This window comes from Heptranchias perlo, chromosome 8 (genome assembly GCF_035084215.1).
Source record: "Heptranchias perlo isolate sHepPer1 chromosome 8, sHepPer1.hap1, whole genome shotgun sequence".
Lineage (NCBI taxonomy): Eukaryota > Metazoa > Chordata > Chondrichthyes > Hexanchiformes > Hexanchidae > Heptranchias > Heptranchias perlo.
Window position 1 is genome coordinate 85,968,123 of NC_090332.1, and position 23,683 is coordinate 85,991,805.

Here is a 23,683-nt window from a genome sequence, read left to right on the forward strand (position 1 = left end):
CGCGCTGAATCTTTTAATGCCAGTGCGAGAGCAGCAGCTTAATCTATTGGCATCTAAAATAAGCACTGGTATTTGGCGATGCATTTCCCAAGGATGTACAGTAATGGCTGTGGTCACCGTTCACACGGAACCGAGGACCGCCAGCTGCTCAGGAAATTAATCCGCGAGCCAAAATGTAACTCATTTAATTTTATCTCCGAAAATTATCAGTCTCATTTTTTACGGTGGGGGACAAGTGAGTCATTGTTCAATTTTGTATTATTACTGGGTTTTTTTTGGTCAGCCTTGCTTTCTAAATTCCAAAGTACTTAGCTATATTTTCTTCCGATCACCAAATTTTAACAGAGAAAAAGACAAGTGTGGAAAACAAGGGGCAGGTCACTTATACTCATCTTATTTTTCACTCAAATTATTGACAAAGTAAAATATAGCCCCTAGGGGTTGAAATTCGGCACTATTTTTAGTCCGCTGGTTAATGTGCTGATGCTAAAATTCCTATATGATCTGTTTTGACAAAGTGGTCGACCCGTTTAAAATAAACTAGTTCAATTAACAAGCATGCTAAAATAGCACCGAGCAGAAAACTGACCAAACCTATATTAGAAAAAAATGTATAAATGAGCCAACGAGTGTTTGAAGCTTGTCAGATTGTCTGCTGAAAGGCTGTGCTTGGGCATGCAGTGGCAAATGGGACAGCTTCATATTTCTTAATTAAAAAGCTGCCTGTGATGGCTTAGCAAGTATACAGACATTTAAGTTTATATTATATTTAGCTTATTTAAAGAATTAATAGGATTTAAATGATAAACAGTTGCTTCCACGCCACACAGTGGCCAGCCAAGCATAGAATGCAGATGTTGCCTTAAGGGATCCAATTGAATGCATGGCTGCACTTGATTAAACACATTCATTGGTGGCCTTTTCAAGTCTTGCCTCGTCTGCTAGCCCACTAGCATTTCAGAATGCTGCTACTTGAATTTTACAACCGCTGTATGCTGCAGAAACTAAAATCAAACTCACTAATGGGCCAAAATTTGAAAAGGCAAATGCTGGGAATTTGTAGAGAATTGTCCCAAGTAAGTATTTATCATGTTAATATGCACAACACCAGTGATCTGTGAGCAAGTCTGTGCTGCTTGCGTTTAGTGTCTCTTTTGTGCTTTAGAAAACACGCTGCTTCAAAGATAACTCTTTTAAAAAAGAAAATTGCCAGTCTTCTGGAATATGAGCATAAAGTACAGACCCTAAAAGGTGGCTTTTTGTTAAAAGATTAATTATTTGGGCTAGTTTGTTGATTTTCTCTGCGACTTGAAGAGGAAAAAAAAAATGTCCATTTTGAGAGCTGAGACCTGTTTACGGTTCCAATAGCCAGTATCTATTCTTGCAGATATGGAAGCTGTTCTTTTTTAATGGGAGGTAAGGAACACATTAATTAAGCGATGCCTTGAACTGTTTATTCCACCTCTCAAATCTTTAGGAGGAAGGAGTGAAAACAGAATGCTGGAAGTGTTCTCATGTCTGGCCCCACCTGCAACATCAACTCTTTCAGCTGCTGTGCTTTTCCAGTGCTTTACGGAAGATATTTTCACTGGCTTCTCCGGGTGGAAACGGGGTCGGGGGGGCAGTAGTGCCCTGGAAATTGTACGGAAGAACTTGCCCCCACCCCTCCCGATGCAGCCGACAACATCCTATAAGGGGGGGGGGGGCTAGCACTGGGCGGCCGGCCTGTTTCAGCCAGTCGGCCCATTTATTATGCCAGTCAGAGGCTTGTGCCGGACAATAGGACCTCAATTGGCATTTCGGGAGATAAACCGGATGGAATGTACGCCATGCGTGCTCTGCCCAGTCTTACCGGGCAGTATGCCCCGAGAGGGCCAGGAAACGGTAAAGGATTCGATAGGGTAGATAGAGAGAAACTATTTCCTCTGGTGGGAGAGAGTCCAGAACAAGGGGGAAAACCTTCAAATTAGAGCTAGGCCTTTTAGGGGTGATGTCAGGAAGCACTTCTTCACACAAAGAGTGGGGGGGGGGGGTGGAGATCTGGAACTCTCCCCCCCAAAAAGCTGTTGAGGCTGGGGGTCAATTGAAAATCTCAAAACTGAGCTTGGTAGATTTTTGTTAGGCAAAGGGTATTAAGGGTTACGGAACCACGGAGTTAAGATACAGATCAGCCATGATCTAATTGAATGGCAGAACAGGCAAGAGGGGCTGAATGGCCTCCTTCTGTTCCTATGATGTCCATATGGTTGAGATGTGCTTTGTGTTCCACTGTGTGTTGGAAACTAAACAACATCTTGAATTATTTGCAGTCAAATCCAAAAAAGACCCTTCCATAATGGATTGCCCACTGGAGGATGATGAACCAATATATTCCAGTGCCAATTTAAGAGCACTGTAGGCTGCTCTATTACGTTATTTCAGCCTCACTGATTTGCCCCAGTTTACATATCTTGGTGGGGGGAAAAAATATTCTCGTTCCCTGCTGGATCTTGTTTAAAGTGTTTAAAGAGAAAGTGTCACCATCAGTACTCTTTTACTAAATCTGATATGTACAAAGATTATAATTAGCTTTGACATGCTTTCATTTATTGCTAGATTTTTTTTAACGTTTGCTAACAGATCTACTGTAGCATTGCTTCCCAGTGATCCCGGGGTTATGTTGTTACAAGGGTGGGCGGGTGAGGGGTGCGCTGTCCGCTGAAAGGAATTGAAAAGATGTGTTCACAGACAGTGAAGTAAGTGTTTTTTGATTGGTTCCTGACAGACAGACAGATAGTGTTTTCCTTACACGCTTCAGGTGGATAAATAAACATTGCATAGTTACATAATTGAACCTTTGCACGTAACAGTAGAGGAGAGCAGCTGAGGGGGAGAAGGGATGCTGAGGGGGAGAAGGGAAGCTTAGGACCACTAGCCTGTATAATTCTTTTTTCTGCTTAGCCATCCATTGGAAGATCTGACTCAACCACCTCAAGTTCTACCAGGCATTGCTCTCCTTTGCCAAAACCGCCCACTGCTCTAGGATCATCCTGTGGACGGGTCCTTCTCTCTACTATCATAAGCCTCCGTATTCCCTTTCCCTCCACCCCCTCCACCAACAAGTGCAAGGAGCTTATGGATATCTTGGTCACCAAGGGAGAACATCCATTCATCTGCTTCCCAACCCCTTGTCCACCAAGCCAAACCTCTCCAGTCCCCCTCCCTGTAGCTGTGAACCCTTGTCTCTCTCTAGTTACTCCCCCATCCTCTCTTAGCTTATCTAACCTCCTGCTTCCTTGACTCCACCCCTCTATCTCCTGACAACCCACATCAGCTTCCTTTCCCCCCCCACCTCCCCGCCATCTGAAACGGTAAATGGTTCCCTCTCCTCAGGCACCATTCCCCTTCCTTTTAAAATCTAGTGTCATCACCACCTCCTGGAAAAACCACCCTTGACCCCTCTGTCCTCACTAACTGCCACGCCATCTCCAACCCTCTTATCCTCTCTAAAATAGTTGAATATGTCGATTGTGTGTGGGTGGGGGGGTGGTTGGAGGGCTGGAGGTGGTTACAGAGATAGGGAGGGGTGAGGCCATGAAGGGATTTAAACACAAGAATGAGAATTTCAAGTATGAGGCTTGGGGAGACTAACAGCAAAGGTTGCTTGGCCTTCCAGGTCCATACCCATATCTCCTGCAATTTCCTGTTTAAATTTCTCCCACAGCACCGAAACAGCTCTAACCAAAGTCACAAACAACATTCTCTCATACTGTGACCATGGTATGTTATCCCTTTTCGTCCTCCCCAATCTCTCTGCAGCCTTCGACATGCTCGACCAACATCTTCTTCCAATGCTTCTCCTCCATTGTCCAGCTCAATGGGACTTCCCTTGCTTGGTCCTACTCTTACCTATCCAACTGTGGTCAAAGCATCTCTACCGATGACTTTTCTTTCCACTCCTGAACCATCACCTACAAAGTACCCAAGGATCCATCCTTGAACCCCTGCACTTCCTCTTCTGCATTCTGGCCCTTGGCAACATCATCCGCAGACATGAGGTCAGCTTCCACCTATATGCCGATGACACCTCTTCGCCACCTTTCCCAACCATTCTCACCCCATGTCCTCTCTATCACAAAGTCAGCTACTTCCAGCTCCGTAACATTGCCTGCCTCCGACTCTACCTCAGCCCATCTGTCGCTGAAGCCCTCGTGCACGCCCTTGTCACCTTCAGACTCAGTTACTCCAATGTTCTCCTGCCTGGCCTCTCATCCTCCACCCTCCATATATTTCAACTCATCCAAAACTCTGCTGTCTATATTGTATCCCACACCAAAGTCCCTCTCACCCATTACTACCATCTTTGCTGAGCTACCTTCGCTGCCAGTCTCCCAAGGCCTCAAATTTAAAATTCTCTTTCTTGTGTTTAAATCCCTTTATGGCCCTTTATCGCTATCACCCGTTTTGCATTATCGCACAAAGTCAAAATCTACCCGACTGCGTTCAATGTGCAGGAAATCAGCAAATAAATGTACATAAAATATATGGCATAATAATAGCAATGGGATATAGCAGAGACAGTTGTAACACTTTGACCCTGGTGGTTGTTGGGAGCATAAAAAGATTTGGAGAAATTTTAGACAAATGCCATCAGACAAATCGAATTTCTCCCGCATCTCACGCGTGCTCCAGCAAACCTGCCTGCGTACAAGGGACAGAGTTCCAAATGATGTCCGGGAGAGAATTTCACAGGCTGGACTTTTCGGATTGAAATAGAATATTGAGGTACAGTCACGGCAGCCCATGTTCTGGGCATCAACGTAAAGACCTGATTTAACTACCAGCAGATTTGAGGCAGTGCATCAGTTCTAGTCTCGTAGAGGATTGGCAGTCTAGCCTCATTCTTTGTGGCTTTGTAGAAGGTGGACTTTGGTACGGAGTAGGTCATATCCTGGTGATAAAATCCATTAGCCTACATGGCTTTGGATTACGCTGGAGCTGATATTCTAATGTTAAGCGGCCATAGCACCACACGCTCCTGAGATATATTATGTGCTCGGTGCACACTGCATGCCTGTGCGATGGAGCAGTGCACTGGGAGCCTCTGTTCAAAGCTGTGACCAAGGTGTGTTGTGAAGCTGATTTTTATGCAGACCATGGAACCTTCCCAAACAAAGCTGGTGCTCCTGAGCAGCACTCCAGACTCATTGTGACCATTCAAACAGGTGTGTTCAAGGGGAAGCCTGCCAAAGACATTTTGTTTTGACCGTTGAGTAGCCCTTTCTTCCAACTAGAGAGACCCTCATTGAAGCTTCTCGCTTTGTATGGACTCAAAAGCCCAATTTTTCAAAGGGGGATTTGTGTCCCATGTTTTTTTCTAAATGATGGCTCTACAAAGGCAGTCAGCAGCCCGTCCACTGCTACTGGTTACCCACTTTCTAGCTCCTGGCCCACTTGGAAATATTCAAATGAACAGGCAATTTGGGCACGAGTGCACAAGGCCCCTCCAGAGCAGTGGTCCCAGCGGCACTGAACTGGGACCACACTGCCCACCCCACTGAGTCCAGATGGGTGATTTTCTCCATATCTGGCCAAACAGAGTTACAATAATCCATCACTAAGTGGGTGCAGTCTTTGCAAAAGCACTGAAGCCACTTATCATGACAAATTGGACCAAGTTTTTCTCAGAGTAGGTTGGTGGTCTTAACAAGGTAAGGAGTTGAATGATTGTAACTGAAGGTAGTTTGTTACCTTTAACGAGTACAACTAAGTGAGCAACAACATGGTTAACTTTCTTGACAGAGCTGTTGACTTGATCTTCTCAGTATTGAAGATGACACCCAGTCCACTTCTACCTAAATATGCCTGCAGTGGTCTTTCGGGTGTGGAATTTATTACTTTGTAGAGAATTGTGTCATTGGGAAAGGCAACAATATCACTCTTGAAATCTACCAGGTCACAGATGAAGACAAGAATTGAAGGGTGGGTGAGCATGCTTCCCGAGGAATCCACTGTGTTGTTGTCACAATAAGGAGAGGAATACCCATGTTTCATGACCTAATGTTTGTGTCCTGCGTGCAAGTAAAATATTCAGTCCAAGCTCTTATCAGATATGGTACAAGAGGGCGGCCATCAATGGGGCTTGGAGTATTATAGCCCAGGAAGGCTAAAACTCTAAATCCATGCTTGGCATTTAGAGAATCGCTGTATTTCTGGATCATAAGATTGAGAACATCACAAGTCTACTAACTTGTGCCAAATCCAAACTGGCAATCTTATTCATGTTGATTCTTTTTCACTAAAACTATCTACAGGAAGAATTTCACCCCCTCTGTCTCTTACAAGCTAAGGATGTAATGCAGGCAGTCTTAAACCTCTTGCACAGTTAACTTTTTCTAAACCGCCCTGTCTGTCACATTCTCGTATTGCTCTTTGGTGTGGGTAGGCTTTCCAAGGTCCTGTTTCTTCCCCGTCTAACAAAACAGTTCCTCTTTTTGGTGATGCTGCAGCAGGTCTTTCACTAAACCCGGGCTTTAAGCCAATGCTAACGTTTATCTGTTTGGATGGGATGTGGTGCTTTCCAGCACTAGATACAACCTGCTTGGTCCCAGCCCAGATGGTAGATCGGGTGGCAATAAGAAGATGGAAAGTCTGGTCTGAGTTTATTCCAGTCGTCTCGCCGAATCACAGACTTGGTATTTTTAAATCACGTATTTTTGTCTCTTCCTCTTTTTTTTTTCAGATGTACTCTGGTCACATGCCACACCCTTGACCAGGAAGGGTGGGCAGGACTGCTGCTTTTAGGCCTCTGTCAGCACCACTCTGTTAGCCAGCCGGCCAGCAGAAGGTGCGCAAGAGTGGATGACTTGCCCTCTCGATATTTCTTTCTGTGGCAACATGCCTGCCCTTACTCCCGGTGATTGGGCTAAAATCAAGAACTTACCATCTGAGGAACAATAAATGTCAATCTAAATCCTACTAATCCATGACACAGCATGTTGTGTTTATTTTTACAGAAGGAGCCTTAAAAAATAAGAGCCCGTTCTTTAATGCTTTTCCAGCTCAGATCCAAATGAGCAGTTACAGGTTGACAACATGCCAGGTGGTGCAAAAAGTGATTCTGAAAATTTAGTAATGCCAAATCTATCTAATAAAAGTCATTAAACTCTCATTACGCTCTTAGATTAGTGGTGTTGTGCTAGTTATCCTGGGCTGTAGGGTATTAGGATTTTTTAATCTGACGGGAATCCACAATAAGAAACAGAAGAAAAACGCACGACTGGAAAGCAGCAACATCCAAGTCCTGTCACTGTCAGAATTAGTTTTTGTTCTCATTCGATGACAGACGAAGGTGAACGTGCCTTTGTGTAATTTTTAGGCATGTGCGTTTGCGGTAACATTCGACGTTTTTTTTTCGAACTGTGCAGGTTACTATTGAGGTCGTAGATGGAACTGAAATAGAAGCAGAAAGAGATCTACGGAAAGAGACAAAACCAGGCTGGTCCGCACCATCATCTGACTGGAGGAACTGGTGGCAAAAATCATCGGCAGCAGCTCCCCGGACTGACGGTGATCAGGAAAACGATCGTGCTGGTGAAGACAGCAATTTCTTGAATCCTGTGGGCAGCTGGGACAGAAGTACAGTTACTCATCGGAGATGGGAATCCAAGGGGCAGCCTGAATATGGTAAGTCCACATTCCACACTTGTTACGGGCATCAGTGGAACTGAGAGTTGGAAAGAGATATTGGAAATAAGCCAAGTGAAATAAAATAGGTATACACTACATTGGGAATATACGCTCTAGTAGTGATTGATATAAAACAAGTTGTGCAGGAAAAAACATCTGTGTCTGTGGCAAAATTCCAACGAGTGATAGTTGCTGTTTTATTGCCTAGACGATTGACCAAGTAAAATTGACATTGTTTCTCCCTGAGTATTTTTTCTTTGTCATTCCAGAAGCAATAATAAAAGTACTTGAATCTAGCTGCTAAATGAGTTTTTTATTTCTTGTTTACATGCTGTCTATCTGGTAGTGATGAGAGGTCAGCGATGAGGGCTACTAGCTCCATAATCAAGATTTACAGCTGAAACTATCCAGCTGCTTTGACTTAGAAGAAAAATGTGCCAAGCAATCCTTTGTACGGCTGTGTGTGTGTGAAAGTTATTTGAATGGCATGCGAACGACAGGATTTGGGCCTAAGCTCCCAATTCGAGCATGTGGTCCCAATTATGCGTCTCATCGCAATGGCAGCTAACTGCAAGTATGACTTGTTTTCATGCAGATTACGCAGATGGCGAGGGTGACTGGAGCCCATGGTCACTCTGTAGCGTCACCTGCGGGAGCGGCAACCAAAAGCGTACCAGGTCCTGCGGCTATGCCTGTACTGCCACTGAATCAAGGACGTGTGATATGCCCAGCTGTCCTGGTCAGTAACTAACTTTTTTTATAATTGTAAACAATTTTACAACACCAAGTTATAGTCCAACAAATTTATTTTAAATTCCACAAGCTTTCGGAGGCTTCCTCCTTCGTCAGGTGAACGGTATGGAAATGACATTTTCGAATCCTTCGCATTTGAAAATCACAGAACAATGCCTGGTGATTACTGCTGTACACTGCTATACACTGTAAGCTTATTAATTTCAAGAACATGGTCTTAAATAAATGTTCAATCAGTTGTGCGCTGTAGCGTGGACAGAAAATGAGTCAACAAAAAAAAATAGCACGCAATCAATTCACTTTAAGGAATTTTATGTAGTTGACATTTAAAAAGGTAACTTCACATTGGCTGTCTGATGTGATGCCTAGACGAGGAGAGTGGAATTTTTTGCATACCACTTATTGGGATGCTTATTTCAACAATGTCAAAAATAAATTGTTAATTTGCAAATGAAGTTCTATGGTGAATGTGTCAAGATTTATGGACATACTGAAGAAAAAATAAGATAGTGTGGACACATTATTCAGGAGTTATCAGGAAAGTTGTTAGGGTTTTTACTGTTTGGAAAAGTTGAAAGGCAGATGAAGAAGAAGATGTGGAGATGATGTGATTGATCGGATAGGTGCAACATCAGGGGCTGATACTAGTGTAGAGATCAGAAAGCATGCAATGGTTAACAGCGTCTAGAATTGAGCATCTGTTTGTTGCACTCTGTATGTTATCGATAGATTGCCTAGGCAATTGGAAAAGTCACAGATTTCTTTCTTCTTTAGGTTTTCGGATAGAATCACATGATCTTCCCATTCCTAATGTCCCAGGTGATCGTCCTGTTGTCTTATAACTGTTTCTAGTTGGCCATGGTGTCCATGCCATAGGGAGGATAGAGCAAATCCACCAGACTCCCTGCAACAACAACAGCTTGCATTTATATAGCGCCTTTAACATAGTAAAACGTCCCAAGGGACTTCACAGGAGCGATTATCAAACAAAATTTGACACCGAGCCACATAAGGAGATATTATGGCAGGTGACCAAAAGCTTGGTCAAAGAAGTAGGTTTTAAGGAGCGTCTTAAAGGAGGAGAGAGAGGCGGAGAGGTTTAGGGAGGGAATTCCAGAGCTTAGAGCCTGGGCAGCTGAAGGCTATTGCTGACTGCTATTCAGAGAACCCTGATCTCCAATCCAAATAAGAATCGGGATTGACTATGATGCTTCCCTTTGACTAGATAGCCTGCCAGCGCTCACTGCCTGGGCTCAGAGATGTATAGATGTCACTTGAGTGATGTAATGGAGGTACCATTGTCTTTGGTCCCCTCCGCAATTTCCGTTCCCTAGCCACTGACTCCATCCCTCTCCCTGGCCACTGTCTGAGGCTGAACCAGACTGTTCGCAACCTTGGCATCCTATTTGACCCTGAGATGAGCTTCTGACCACATACTGCTCCGTCACCAAGACTGCCTACTTCCACCTCTGTAACATCGCCCGTCTCCGCCCCCGCCTCAGCTCATCTGCTACTGAAACCCTCATCCATGCCTTTGTTACCTCCAGACTGGACTATTCCAGCCCTAGATTCACTTTTATTTTCTCTCTCTCGCTCATATAGATGAATGATTGTTGGGAGCATGATATTGGAATTTGCTGATGACACAAGAGTAGGGGATTTAGCAAATAGTGAGGAAGACTGTAAAACATGAAGACACAGTTGTAGGTAGAGGTAGACAGGTAGCAGATGCAATTTAATGTGGAGAAGTGTGAATAATACACTTTGGGAGGACAAACAAGGAATTGGTGTACACACTCAATGGAAAGATGGTGAAGAGTGTGGATGAACAGGGTTCAAATACATAATTCCCAGCAAGTTGTAAGTAAATGACGCCATGAAAAGGCCAGTTTTAGGTTTCATAAATAGCAGAATGGCGTACAAATTGGAAATTGGTTAACACTGATTTAAAAGGTCCCATATTGTTTATTGGGTAAGTAAATCCATCAATTTCCCTTCAGAAAGCAGTAAGAAAGAATCCTCCGCGTCTTCTATGTGGCAGGATGGCCCAAAGTGCAGGGCATAATTAACTGGACTTGTGGCCCTTACCCCCCAATGCACTCCATTCACACACAGAAAGAGCTACCATTCCATGAATGTGCAGCTGGCCTGTGACCATGGGAACCAAATTACGCAAGCGAGTGCCTGTTAACCTGGCAGCTTTCATGATTCCTTCATTCTACAGCACTCTGTGGTGCCAGTATGACTTGAAGATTGCAGGAAATGGGCGGGGGAGAGGGGAGGGGGGCAAATGTCTGCACTACAGCAGTGCAAAACTCAAGGACAAGATCTGAGGAGAGATAGAATGTGACACACTCTTGGTTCAGCACACCATCAGCATTCTCAAGCAACAACTCACATGCCTGGACAAATAAGGGGGAGTGTTATAGTACAGTCCAGCCAAGATCTCAAAGAGTACTGTGGCCTGCTGTGTACTGTACAATTCTGCCCTATATAGGGGTGACGCCATGGAATTGGCAGGCGATGATAGACCACAGCAACCAGAGGAAGACAAATCTGTTCATGAGACAAAAGCTTTGCCTGCGCATCAAGAAGTTAAATTAGAAGGAGCAAACTTTAATCATGTGCCTTCTACGTCTCATGCACAACAGTCCTCTCCACACGTGCTCAATACCCTTACTAAATAAAACATCACCTCCGTTGGCTGCGGCCATATATTAAGAATGTCTTAATTAATACCTTAATCTCCCTCATAGTAAGAGAACTGTCAGGACACATTACAGAGGGAGTTTGCTGAACTGTTATCAACCCTTACCACGTGCTATAGGTGTGTTCAGTGTTTTGTCCTGGTCGTTCCCTGTAGTGAAAGTGCATGATGTGTGTATCCTGCTTCCTAACCATGTGAGGTGAATGGCCGCTCGGAGTCAGTGTCTTCCCCCAGGGGTAGAGTGAAGTGCAGTTAAGGTACGTTGTAAGCCAACATTGTAAAATGAAGCCGCATGTTCGCAATTAGCTTTGCAGCCTTGCATAACCCAGCAGATTATTTCCTCACCTTCCCCCATCTTTAGACCACAGGTTAATCACTCCTCAGTCTCTCTCTCTGGCACCATGTTGCTGTTTATTGATTGATGGCCCTCAACTCCGTAAAGAGCCATGCTTCTCTGCAAGACCCTCCAAATCAGTATCACGGAACGGGGCTGTTCTTGCCTCTTGTTCATCTCCAGCCATTTTTAGTTGCAGGAGAGCTTTCAGGGTGTTGGCACCGGGTAATCCACTCCTGACCCCATAAGGCTTCCAGTAGGTCATGCGTTGCGTGCTGGGAGCACCAAATATTTATTGAGGTGAGCTTACCTTGCGTTATATCGCAAGGGCAGAAGGGAGTGGCAGCCAAAGAGCAGGTATCCTAATGCCACTGTGCCGGGATTGCATTATCCCCCCTGCCCCCTGCCCCCCGCCCCAGTGGACCAAAGTTGAGAATTCTGATACCTGCAGCCTACTGTAGTAAAGACAAACGCCAAGTCGTACTCTGAACCTGAACTGATACAAATTGGGTCAATTAGAGAGCTTCAAGAGGAGCGTTCAGCTGCTGCTTACTTTCCGAAGAACCAGGTTGTGCCTCGGAAGTAAAAAGCTCAGCCCGTCTCCCGCAGCAGATTGATGTCTTGATCGTGTAATGAAACCCAAATTAAATTAATCCCTCTCAATCAGCGAAAAAAGCACGTGGCTGCTTCTGTTTAAAAACGTCATGAAACATGTGGCCATGAGTGGGGAAGGGAGGCTGCATTTGCAGAGGTGGGTAGTGTGTGGCAGTGTTCTGGGAAGGAAGGGGGGCAAGTGTGTGGTTGCAATTCAGTAAGAAGAGGGTGGAAGCTTGTGGGTGTATTAAGCCTTATGGTCGGTTTGTGAGAGCAGCCCTTGAGTAAGTCGCTGCTCGGAATCGTGGCAGTTGTCCAAAAAGTTAATGAGTACTTTGGTTTGGTCTAATTGCTCTAGCTGTTAAAATCCAGCATAAAATATGAAAGAAAGGGTAACGAATTCTATGTTGAGTTCATGAGACTGATGTCTATCTCGCATGCTGAAAATCAGAGGGGGGGAATCTGGATGTGAGTGGGCGTCGCAACTCAGTCACAAAACCAGTCGAAGAAGGAAAAAGACTTTCATTTACATTGAGCTGTGTCACGTGTCTTAGGACATTCCAAAGCACTTCACTTGCTACGATTTGCTGTTACAAATTCAGCAGCCGTTTTGCACACGGAAATGAGATGGGAACATAGGAACAGGAGTAGGCCATTCAGCCCCTCGTGCCTGCTCCGCCATTTGATAAGATCATAACTGATCTGTGATCTAGCTCCATATACCTGCCTTTGGCCCATATCCCTTAATACCTTTGGTTGCCAAAAAGCTATCTATCTCAGATTTAAATTTAGCAATTGAGCTAGTATCAATTGCCGTTTGCGGAAGAGAGTTCCAAACTTCTACCGCCCTTTGTGTGTAGAAATGTTTTCTAATCTCACTCCTGAAAGGTCTGGCTCTAATTTTTAGACTGTGCCCCCTACTCCTAGAATTCCCAATCGATGAACGATCGATCAGTTGATCTGGACGTGAAAATCCACGCTGGGGATGGCGCCTCACGCCCTCCAGCACTGACCCTACCGGAGTTTGCCTGGTCACTGGGAGAGCGACTCATTTGCATGGGCCCTTGCTGCCACTATGGGTGCACCACCTGCCCCATGGTGCTGCAAAAATCTGGCTCCTGCCCTCTATCGCCAGGGGTTAGTGTCCAGGCCACGTCTATTTGGGCCCTTCTGGAGGCTGGTACACCTTATCTCTGAGTAGCAGCCTCGATGTTAAGCGGGATCCCTTCTGAGCCAGGGCCGACCAGAAACGCCCAGAGCTGATGACGACCAGGCCTAGCCTATCTAGCTCCTGTTGTCTTCTGCTGCGTTCTGTCAGACTCCTGAGGAAAGTCCAGATCGCCGTTTTTTTGCGGCGTTGTTTGAGGACAGAATGTTGGCTCGAACTCCCTGCTCTTCTTCAAATAGTGGGATCTTTAATGTCCACCTGAATCAAAGGAACAGGTGGACGGGGCCTCAGCTTAACATGGTGAGCTGAAGGCTAGCACCTCTGACAATGCAGCATTCCCACAATACTGCACTGGAGTGTCAGCCCAGTTTCATGTAAGGCTCTTTCTGCTTTCAGCACCATTGGACAAAGGACTTACAAATCTCAAGGCTCCCTTGGGGAGAGATGAAGAAAAAGGACATTTTTACTGTTTTTATGAGAACTCTCCACCTTCCCGGTTTCTATTGCCTTTATGGGAATTGGTGAATTTGGCACGAGAAAGCCTGGATCCTTCTTCCTTGGCTCTAACCAGAATGGACATCCTCTAAAGTGTTCCCACTGCCTCTAATGAGCTCCTTGGTCTCTTCACTTTTCGCAGGTTCTTCCATGATTGTCCTTGTCCTGACAAAATATGTGAGGTCTTATAAGAAAGAAAGAAGCTGCACTCATACAGGGCCTTTCATGACCTCAGGACATCACAGAGTGCTTTACAGCTAATGAATTACTTCTTGAAGTGTAGTCACTAACGTAGGGCAGCCAATTTGCGCACAGCAAGGGCCCATAAGCAGCAATTAAATTAATGACTGGATCATCACTTAGTTGAGGGATAAATGTTGGCCAGGAATTCGGGAGAACTCCCCTGCTCTTCCTTGAATAGTGCCTTGGAATCTTTTCCGCCCACTTGAGAGGGCAGACATGGTCTCGGTTTAACTTCTCATTTGATAGAAGGCACCTCCGACATTTCAGTACGTCGTCATAAATCATTTAATATCCCACACTATCTCATTTAATATCCCACACTATCCATTTAATATCCCACACTTGGGATAGTCACCATCACCTGATGCACTTAAGAGGAAGCTAGAGATGCATTTAAGCAGAAGCTAGGTAGGTACATGAGGGAGAAAGGAATAGAAGGATATGGTGATAGGGTAGGATGAAGTGAGGTGGGAGGAGGCTCGTGTGGTGCATAAACACTGGCATAGATCTGTTGGGCCGAATGGCCTGTTCCTCTGCAGTAAAATTCTTTGTAATTTTATATAATATATATATAATTCCATTAAAGTCAATGGAAATAAAATTCAGGAGAGATGTGTGACGGGCTGCCAATTCACCATCACCCGTTTTACACTATCGCATAAAGTCAAAATTGCCCCCTTTGTACCTAATCCTGAGTTCTTGCCCAAGCTTCCAACAATTAATTTTGACCATTGGAGCATCACTGATAAAACCAGTGACGTAACCTCTCTGGAATTTAAGGCTTTTCAAAAGAAAAGGAGCAGGGATGTCTTACTGCAGTTATACAGGGCCTTGGTGAGACCACATCTGGAGTATTGTGTGCAGTTTTGGTCTCCTTATCTGAGGAAGGATGTCCTTGCCATGGAGGGAGTGCAACAAAGGTTTACCAGACTGATCCCTGGGATGGCAGGACTGACGTATGAGGAGAGATTGGGTCGACTAGGCCTATATTCACTGGAGTTTAGAAGAATGAGAGGTGATCGCATCGAAACATATAAAATTCTAACAGGACCAGACAGACGAGATGCAGGGAGGATGTTCCCGATGGCTGGGGAGTCCAGAACCAGGGGTCACAGTCTCAGGATACGGGGTATGCCATTTAGAACAGAGATGAGGAGAAATTTCTTCACTCAGAGGGTGGCGAACCTGTGGAATTCTCTACCACAGAAGGCAGTGGAGGCCAAGTCAGTAAATATATTCAAGAAGGAGATAGATATATTTCTTAATGCTAAAGGGATCAAGGGATATGGGGAAAAAGCAGGAACAGGGTACTGAGTTAGACGATCAGCCATGATCATTTTGAATGGCGGAGCAGCCCGAAGGGCCGAATGGCCTACTCTTGCTCCTATTTTCTATGTTTCTAAATGTACAATGTGTTCTTGCAGTACTACAGTTGGTAGCTCTTCTTTCAAAGGTGTAATTCTTGGGTTAAGTGGAAGTTAATTACCATTATTGTGCGTTCCTGAGAAGGTGATGTGAAGGGATCACAGAGCCAATGAAACTGGAAATTATTTCGTGCACCGTTGTTTAAATCAAAACTAAACTGCAAAGAGTAGACCCAAATAAAAAATCCTTCCTACTCTGTAGACAGTGCTCGTAAGAAGGCGCAGTGGTTTGAATATTTGAGGTCCTACCTTTATGTCGGCAGTGGGCTTACTGCCCAGTTAGGACCGGGGGAAGCTGTCACTATCCGCAGACCATCTCCTTGCAGCTATTTTAAGGAATTCGGAGTGGATCAGCAGTAATTGCCACCTGCTCCTGGTTTCCCATTGTTAGCTCAGGAATGCTTTTAGAGCCACCTCAAAGTAGCTCTCCACACCGCTCCAAGCATTACCATGTACATTTCTTAATGAAAAATTCATTTCGCAAATAGCTGGAGTGTTGTCCCCATTGGGGCAGTGTGCGTCCATCACAATTTGGTTTTATTTCTACACAACGACCCTCCTGGTCAACCTCGCAACTGTGGGCTGGATGTAGCAGATCAGCTCTACCGTTGCCATGAGCCATAGGTTCAGGCAAAGGAACACTAGATTCCCCAATGGCGCTGGAATTAACACATTTAAATCAATGGCTCCCACAGCCATAAGAGATGACTGAGATGGAGATTATGAAACTAATTTCTGCTGGTGACATTGCCTTATGCTCGTTTGCCCAGAGGGAAATTATTCCTGATGTATTAGGGTAAATTTCACAAGGCCTTGCGTTGCCGGAAGGTTATCACCACAGCCAGTGCATATTGGAAAACTCCATGATTTTCTGTCCGTAGAAATCAACGGATGCAAAATTGCAGCCTGCATGCTCGTGATTTTCCGATATTCCCTGACTGAGTGTAAGGCTCTTCCAGGGGCATGGAGCCTTGCAAGATTTACTTTTTATTTTCCAGGTTGGAGACAGCATGGGAAGAGCACCACAAATCACATTTACTTTATTTTTTTATATATAAAAATAAGATTTTCAAAAATGTATTCTTGCTGGGGAAGCCCAAAATTACTCCAGATTTTGGAAGATCTGATATGGCAGATTGCAGCTTCCAGCACCAGACACGCAGCATACATTGCACACCTCAAACTCAAAAAAAAATAGTTGTAATTTAGTTCTAGCTCTCCTATAAAGACTTTATAACTAATTACTAAGTAACCTCTTTTATACTCTACCAATTAAAGTTTCTGTAAGAGCTTCAAAGCGAAAATCTGGTGGCCAAATCATTATTACGACTTTGAAAATATGCACGAGTTACTAATTTTCTTCTTATAGAACTCACAGAACTTTAAGCTTTTCATGGTGTTTAAATACTAAATTATAGATAGTTGATGCAATTTTTGTATCTGACATTAGACTTTCCTTTCTATTTCAAAACATAGTTTTCCAGCATGAGATTATTACTTACAGAAACCAAATTTTCAACATACCAACATTTTGTTAATGCAAATAGTAAAATATAAGAAACTTGTATAATTCTATAATTGTAATCATAAGACATTAGTAATAGTGGACAGTTTAATGGTCATGTTGTGTGGATAGCATTGTATTTAAAAGCAGAGCCACAGTGCTAAACATTACACCTGGAAAGTGTCATTATATTTATAGGGTTCCTGACTGATTGAATGTGAATATCCTTCAAAACTATTGCAAACCAAACAAAGTATTAAAACATTTTAAACTTCAATTTTTAACTAAAAATTGGTTTAATTTAATTAAGTATCGTGATTTATTTCAGTGAAGATGTAAGCAGCCCTGGCTGTGTGGCAGCAGTCTCACCTCTGAGTCAGAAGGTTGTGTTATAAGCCCCGCTCCAGAGACTTGGGCACATAATCCAGGCTGACACTTCATTTGAGAACAGGGAAGTTGTCCTGGCCAATATTTATCTCTCAACCAACACCACTAAAACAGATTATCTGGCCATTTATCTCATTGCTGTTTGTGGGATCTTGCTGTGCACAAATTGGCAGCCGCATTTCCCGACATTACAACAGTGACTACACTTCAAAAGTACTTCATTGATTGTAAAGCACTTTGGGACGTAATGAAAGGCGCTATATATATATATATATGCAAGTCCGTTCTTCTTTCAGACTGATGCAATTAATGAGAATATGCATTCTTTTAGCACTAGCATTACAAAAATATACTTGGACCTTTTGTTCTCTGTTTGCTTCAGTGGAAACGGAACTGGCTATATCCCACCATGCCGCGCCAAACACAGTACAGACAGAGCAGTCTGCATTGGGACCTATTAATTGCTAAAATAATTCAAGACTTTTAATTAACACAACTTTCCTCCTGAATTTTCATGCTTGAACAGCCCTTTCAGCCAATGCATGCGGGATTGGATCAGATGACAAAGTTCCCTCCTGCCCATTCCAAAAAGCAGAGCGTTTTACTGTCATCAAATCCACCACTTAGTGACCAGAGAAAGAACTGAGAAAACCGCCATTTGATGCTACCGATAGACAGCTTTGAGACATGAACCTTCAATCTCTGGCTTGTGAAGTTACCAATCTTATTCTTCAAATCCAGGCACACTAATTCAGGCTTGAATGCACGCCTCCTCTTTAAGTATTTCAATGAATGTTTAAAACTCTTTCTTTCCTCCCACCCCCCCCCCCCCCACAAGGAATTGAAGACACTTTCAAGACTGCTGCCACAGAAATGAGTCTAATGGCTGGAGGTGAAGATATAAATGCTACAGAATTATTTGGACTAGGTAGGTTGCTTGAGTTCCCTGATGTAAAACGAAAATACTGCATTTTAAAGTATGAAATAAGGTGAATTATTTTCAAGAATTATGGACCTAGTGACATGGCAGTGAATTATGTAATCAAACCCACTTTATAGTTATTTATCCAAGTGTTATAAGGACTTTAAAGGGGCGTCATCGTCACACAAAAAAGGGGAGGAAACCTTTTCTTCGATCTTTGACAATGTGATGATACAAATTACCTCAAAAGTTATATCATGAAAACATCACAGAGATTTTGTTGAGATGACTTGGACTTGGGTGTACAGGGCACAATTTCCAAATTTGCAGATGACACAAAACTTGGAAGTGTAGTAAACAGTGAGGAGGATAGTGATAGACTTCAAGAGGACATCGACAGGCTGGTGGAGTGGGCGGACACATGGCAGATGAAATTTAACGCAGAGGCGTGCAAAGTGATACATTTGGGCAAGTAGACTGAGGAGAGGCAATATAAGCTAAATGGTACAATTCTAAAGTGGGTGCAGGAACAGAGAGACCTGGGGGGGTGTGTGCACAAATCTTTGAAGGTGACAGGGCAGGTTGAGAAGGCTGTTAAGAAAGCATACGGGATCCTGAGCTTTATAAATAGAGGCATAGAGTACAAAAGCAAGGAAGTTATGTTGAACCTTTATAAAACACTGGTTCAGCCACAACTGGAGTATTGTGTCCAATTCTGGGTGTCGCACTTTAGGAAGGATGCGAAGGCCTTAGAGAGGGTGCAGAAAAGATTTACTAAATTGGTTTGAGGGATGAGGGACTTCAGTTACGTGGATAGACTGGAGAAGCTGGGGTTGTTCTCCTTAGAGCAGAGAAGGTTAAGAGGAGATTTGATAGAAGTGTTCAAAATCGTGAAGGGTTTAGATAAAGTAAATAAAGAGAAACGGTGCCCATTAGCAGAAGGATTGCAAACCAGAGGGCACAGACTTAAGGTGATTGGCAAAAGAACCAATTGCGACATGAGGAAAAACTTTTTGATGCAACGCGTAGCTATGATCTGGAATGCGCTGCCTGAAAGGGCGGTGGAAGCAGATTCAATTGTGGGTTTCAAAAAGGAATTGGATAAATACTTCAAGGGAAAAGATTTGCAGGGCTACGGGGAAAGAGTGGGGGAATGGGACTAACTGGATTGCTCTTACAAAAAGTCGGCATGGGCTCGATGAGCTAAATGGCCTCCTTCTGCGCTGTAACCATTCTATGATTCTATGATTTGATAGAGTTGTTCAAAATTATGAAGGGTTTTGATAGAGTTAATAAGGCGTTTCAGTGGCAGAAGGATCAGTAACCACAGGACATAGATTTAAGGTAATTGGCAAAAGAACCAGAGGCAACATGAGGAAAAAAAAATTTGCACAGCGAGTTGTTATGATCTGGAATGCACTGCCTGAAAGGGTGGTGGAAGCAGATTCAATAATAACTTTAAAAAGGGAATTGGATAAATACTTGAAGGGGAAAAAATTGCAAGGCTTTGGGGAAAGGGCAGGGGAGTGGGACTAATTGGATAGCTCTTTCAAAGAGCCGGCACAGGAACGATTCTGTACTGTATCAGTCTATGATTCTACGATATGACTGTTGGATTGTTCTGCTCCTCCAGACACTGCCTCTTTAAGTACATGGTGTTTCCCATATACAATAGATAAAGTTATGAATATGAAAATATGTGCTGGATTGCCAAGGCTTTGATTAACATGATAATACAGTTCATTAAGCCTATAGCTGAGTAGAAAGCAGGTGTTTCAAAGCCATAATTCCCCATAGGTTGAATTAGCTACATCACCAATGCCATTGTGGGCAGGTACCAAGTGGAAACCACAAACGTTTCCATATGGGAAGATGAGGGGAAATCTGAAGGGGAGCTCACCTGTGCCAATCTTGAGCATCTCCGAGTAGCTGGTTGCAGTAAGACACCTGCAGCAACCTAGAGGCTGTACCTAACCGCTGTGAGAGAGATGACAGAAGGAGATATGAGGAAATGATACAATACGTCATCAATGTGTACATTTTTTGCATGCTGTAATCTGGATGAAGATATAACACGTTATTACCATTTCTTCAGCAGTTTTACCATCCTTGTGAATAAAAAGTTCTCGTTAGGAGAAAAATCAAAGAAACTGGATATTTTTGAAATGGGTGGTGGGGCATTTTATACTCACTTCAGGCTTGTTATGATAAGTGCTGTTATTATTTACCAGCTTAATGAGAAGTGCCTCTCAAGTGAGATTAAACACATGTGCAACAGGCAATTTTGTGAAGCGAATAGGTATCTTAAAAAAAGAGATCTTGTCATTCCAGTAAAACGTTTGGGATATCATGTTTGTACCAGAGTTGTGCAATATCAATCATGTCTGCTGTAAAACGTCTCAGAAACATGAAAACAGCCCAAAAACCACAACATGAAAACATTCTTTGCATGTTGATGATTACGAAGGTTTTATACAGGTCTGTCACGAACTGAGACTTTTTGCAAACTCTGTACAGCAACAAGAACAACTTGCATTTATATGGTGCCTTTAACGTAATAAAACATCCCAAGGCGCTCCACAGGAGCGATTATCAAACAAAATTTGACACTGAGCCATGTAAGGAGTTATTAGGACAGGTGACCAAAGTCTTGGTCAAAGAGGTAGGTTTTAAGGAGCGTCATAAAGGAGGAGAGAGAGGAAGAGAGGCGGAGAGGTTTAGGGAGGGAATTCCAGAGCTTAGGGCTGAAGGCACGGCCACAGACTAGATGCAGGGAAGATATTCCCGACAGCTAGGGAGTCCAGAACCAGGGGTCACAGTCTCAGGATACGGGGTATGCCATTTAGAACCGAGATGAGGAGAAATTTCTTCACTCAGAGGGTGGTGAACCTGTGGAATTCTCTACCACAGAAGGCAGTGGAGGCCAAGTCATTAAATATATTCAAGAAGGAGATAGATATATTTCTTAATGCTAAAGGGAACAGGGTACTGAGTTAGATGATCAGCCATGATCATTTTGAATGGCGGAGCAGGCCCGAAGGGCCGAATGGCCGACTCTTGCTCCTATTTTCTATGTTTCTATGGTTGTAGAGCTGGAGGAGGTTACAGAGATAGTGATAGTACCTCTATAAAGTGAATACTAACATTATAAATATTTGCCCCCACCCCCATCAGATACTGACAGCTGCGAAAGATGGATGAACTGTAAGAGTGAATTCTTAAAGAAGTACATGCACAAAGTTGTGAACGACCTGCCCAGCTGCCCTTGCTCCTATCCAACAGAGGTTGCCTACAGCACGACTGATATCCATGACCGACCCAAACGGAAGGACTTTCGCTGGAAGGATGCGAGCGGTCCAAAAGAACGCCTGGAAATTTACAAACCGACAGCCCGCTACTGTATCCGGTCTATGCTGTCCCTGGAAAGCACAACACTGGCTGCACAGCATTGTTGCTATGATGAGAACATGCAACTTATCACGCGGGGTAAAGGTGGGGGCACACCTAACCTCATCAGCACAGAGTTCTCAGCGGAACTGCATTACAAAGTAGACATTCTTCCCTGGATCATTTGCAAAGGGGACTGGAGCAGGTACAATGAGGTCAGACCTCCAAACAATGGTCTAAAATGTACAGATAATCCTTCGGATGAAGTGTACAAAAGACAGTTCCAAGAAGCCAGGGAGTATTAAAAGCAATTCTTCCCGGGCTCGAATTAGCAGACTGAATACTCGCGGCCACTTTCTGGAGAAGCTGTTTCATTTCCATCTGTGGACAGACATCCAGTTCACTGGATCTGTGCACCCGAAGCATAAAAATACCATAGAACAGAGTTCAGTCACTTGGCACCTTGTCGATGCTTTGCTTTGCCTGCCCCAAACTTTTGAGGACCGATTTTTTTTTTTGGCAGCGAACAGGCTCGGTAGTTCAAAGAGAAAGCTGTGCCCCTTTTTGAACGCAGGCAATCAAAGGGAAGCACATTTGTTTAATCTAATTCCGTTAGCGGGAATGGGAGGAGGGGGCGGGTGGGGTGGAGACAAGCCACAGTATTCAAAGCATTCTGTGGATTGGAGTCATTTTCAGTGAATCAAACCATAAACAAAGGAAGTGGCACTTTTAAGAGTTTCGGCCTTTTTCCCACATTGGCTTTTATATGGTCGTGAGACCCCCCTCAAGGGTTTGTTTATAAGGTATAGCTTGTACTGAATGCAAAAATAATATGTTACAGAGAACCTCACTTTGTAAAGTTGTGTCATAGAGAATTTTCTTATTGAAACCTCTTTTAAACAATGTTCTAAGATTTTTAAAAGTCTGCATTATTTTTGTATAGTATTTATTGAGCTGCAATTACACACACACACACACACTCTCACGCGCACACACGCACACAATGCTTCATGTGGTTTGCTTATTTTAGATACCATCTGGACTGTGAACCAGCTGAGTAAAGAGAGGAATAAGCAAAAGAGTATTCATAAAACTTTATGAAAAGCAAATCTTAAAATAAATTGTAATTGAATTTTAAGTATAACCTGGAGGTCGTCCTTCCTCCCCCCGCTCCCCCCACCAACTCTCCTCACCTCCCCCCCTCTCCCCCCAACCCCCACCCACCCCCCCCCACCAACTCTCCTCACCTCCCCCCACAACCCCCCCAATCCTTTATTTTGTGTGTGTGAAATGTTTTAACCTGCACCTTTTATCAGACCATTGCTGTCGGTCGGAGGCCAGTTCCCGCAAGCATTTGATCCGTGACCGCCCGCGGGGACCAGCTGTTGACCCTTGTAAGCAAGAACACACAGGTCAGCTTCAGATGTCCTGCTGCTCGTGCTGGATTGCGAGGCATTCCTGTGCCTTCTAACCTGACTGTCGTTGCACCAACCCAGCCTATTTTTAATTTCTATTCCAAAACCGCTGCTAGACTTTCTCATTTGCTGGAGTACACGTTAAATTTCCTTTTTTCTCTCCTATTTTTCTTTTAAGGTACAACATTTAGTAGTAAATGCCAGTCCCTACATTACTTGTAGCTAAGATTACATTCTCCTAACGGATGGGGACAACTGATCTTTATCTAATCATCCAGTCTGCCCAGGAAGTCCTGGAGATCAAAGCAAGGTGCATTTATTTAGCACTATGTCAAGTTAAAAACAGTTCAGCCGGCAGACATACGATCTGTCCAAGCTCGAACCCTTTCTGAATGACATTGCCTGTCTTAGTATCTGAGCTCTTCCCGACAACCCATTCTCAGCTGCTCACTGTTAAAACTGACATCCTTCAACACATCACAGAAATCCTTTTATAAAACTCATCGCCACTTCCGTTGACAGAAATATGTGTTCACTTAAATTTTTTTTTAACATAATAACTATATGTCTAATAGTTTGGGAACTTAAAAATACCTTGTAACGCACTGGTACAAAGACAGGAACAGCATATAGTTAGTATAATGGATGCAATGATTACAGCTTTAAAAGTTGATAAGCACTT

At 43.7% G+C, this 23,683-nt stretch overlaps 1 protein-coding gene across 2 annotated transcripts in view; it reads left to right on the top strand.

Moving 5' to 3' along the window:
- The window catches only part of ism1 (isthmin 1), a 65,512-nt gene extending 42,788 nt beyond the window's left edge, over window positions 1–22,724 (top strand). For both annotated transcript variants that reach the window (XM_067989460.1, XM_067989458.1), the window contains exons 3-6: window positions 7,407–7,665; window positions 8,264–8,407; window positions 18,116–18,205; window positions 21,374–22,724. In XM_067989460.1, the coding sequence (XP_067845561.1) occupies window positions 7,407–7,665; window positions 8,264–8,407; window positions 18,116–18,205; window positions 21,374–21,891 (1,011 nt within the window). In that variant the 3' untranslated portion in view covers window positions 21,892–22,724. The remainder of the gene's footprint in view (window positions 1–7,406; window positions 7,666–8,263; window positions 8,408–18,115; window positions 18,206–21,373) is intronic.
- Window positions 22,725–23,683: the final 959 nt, after the last annotated feature.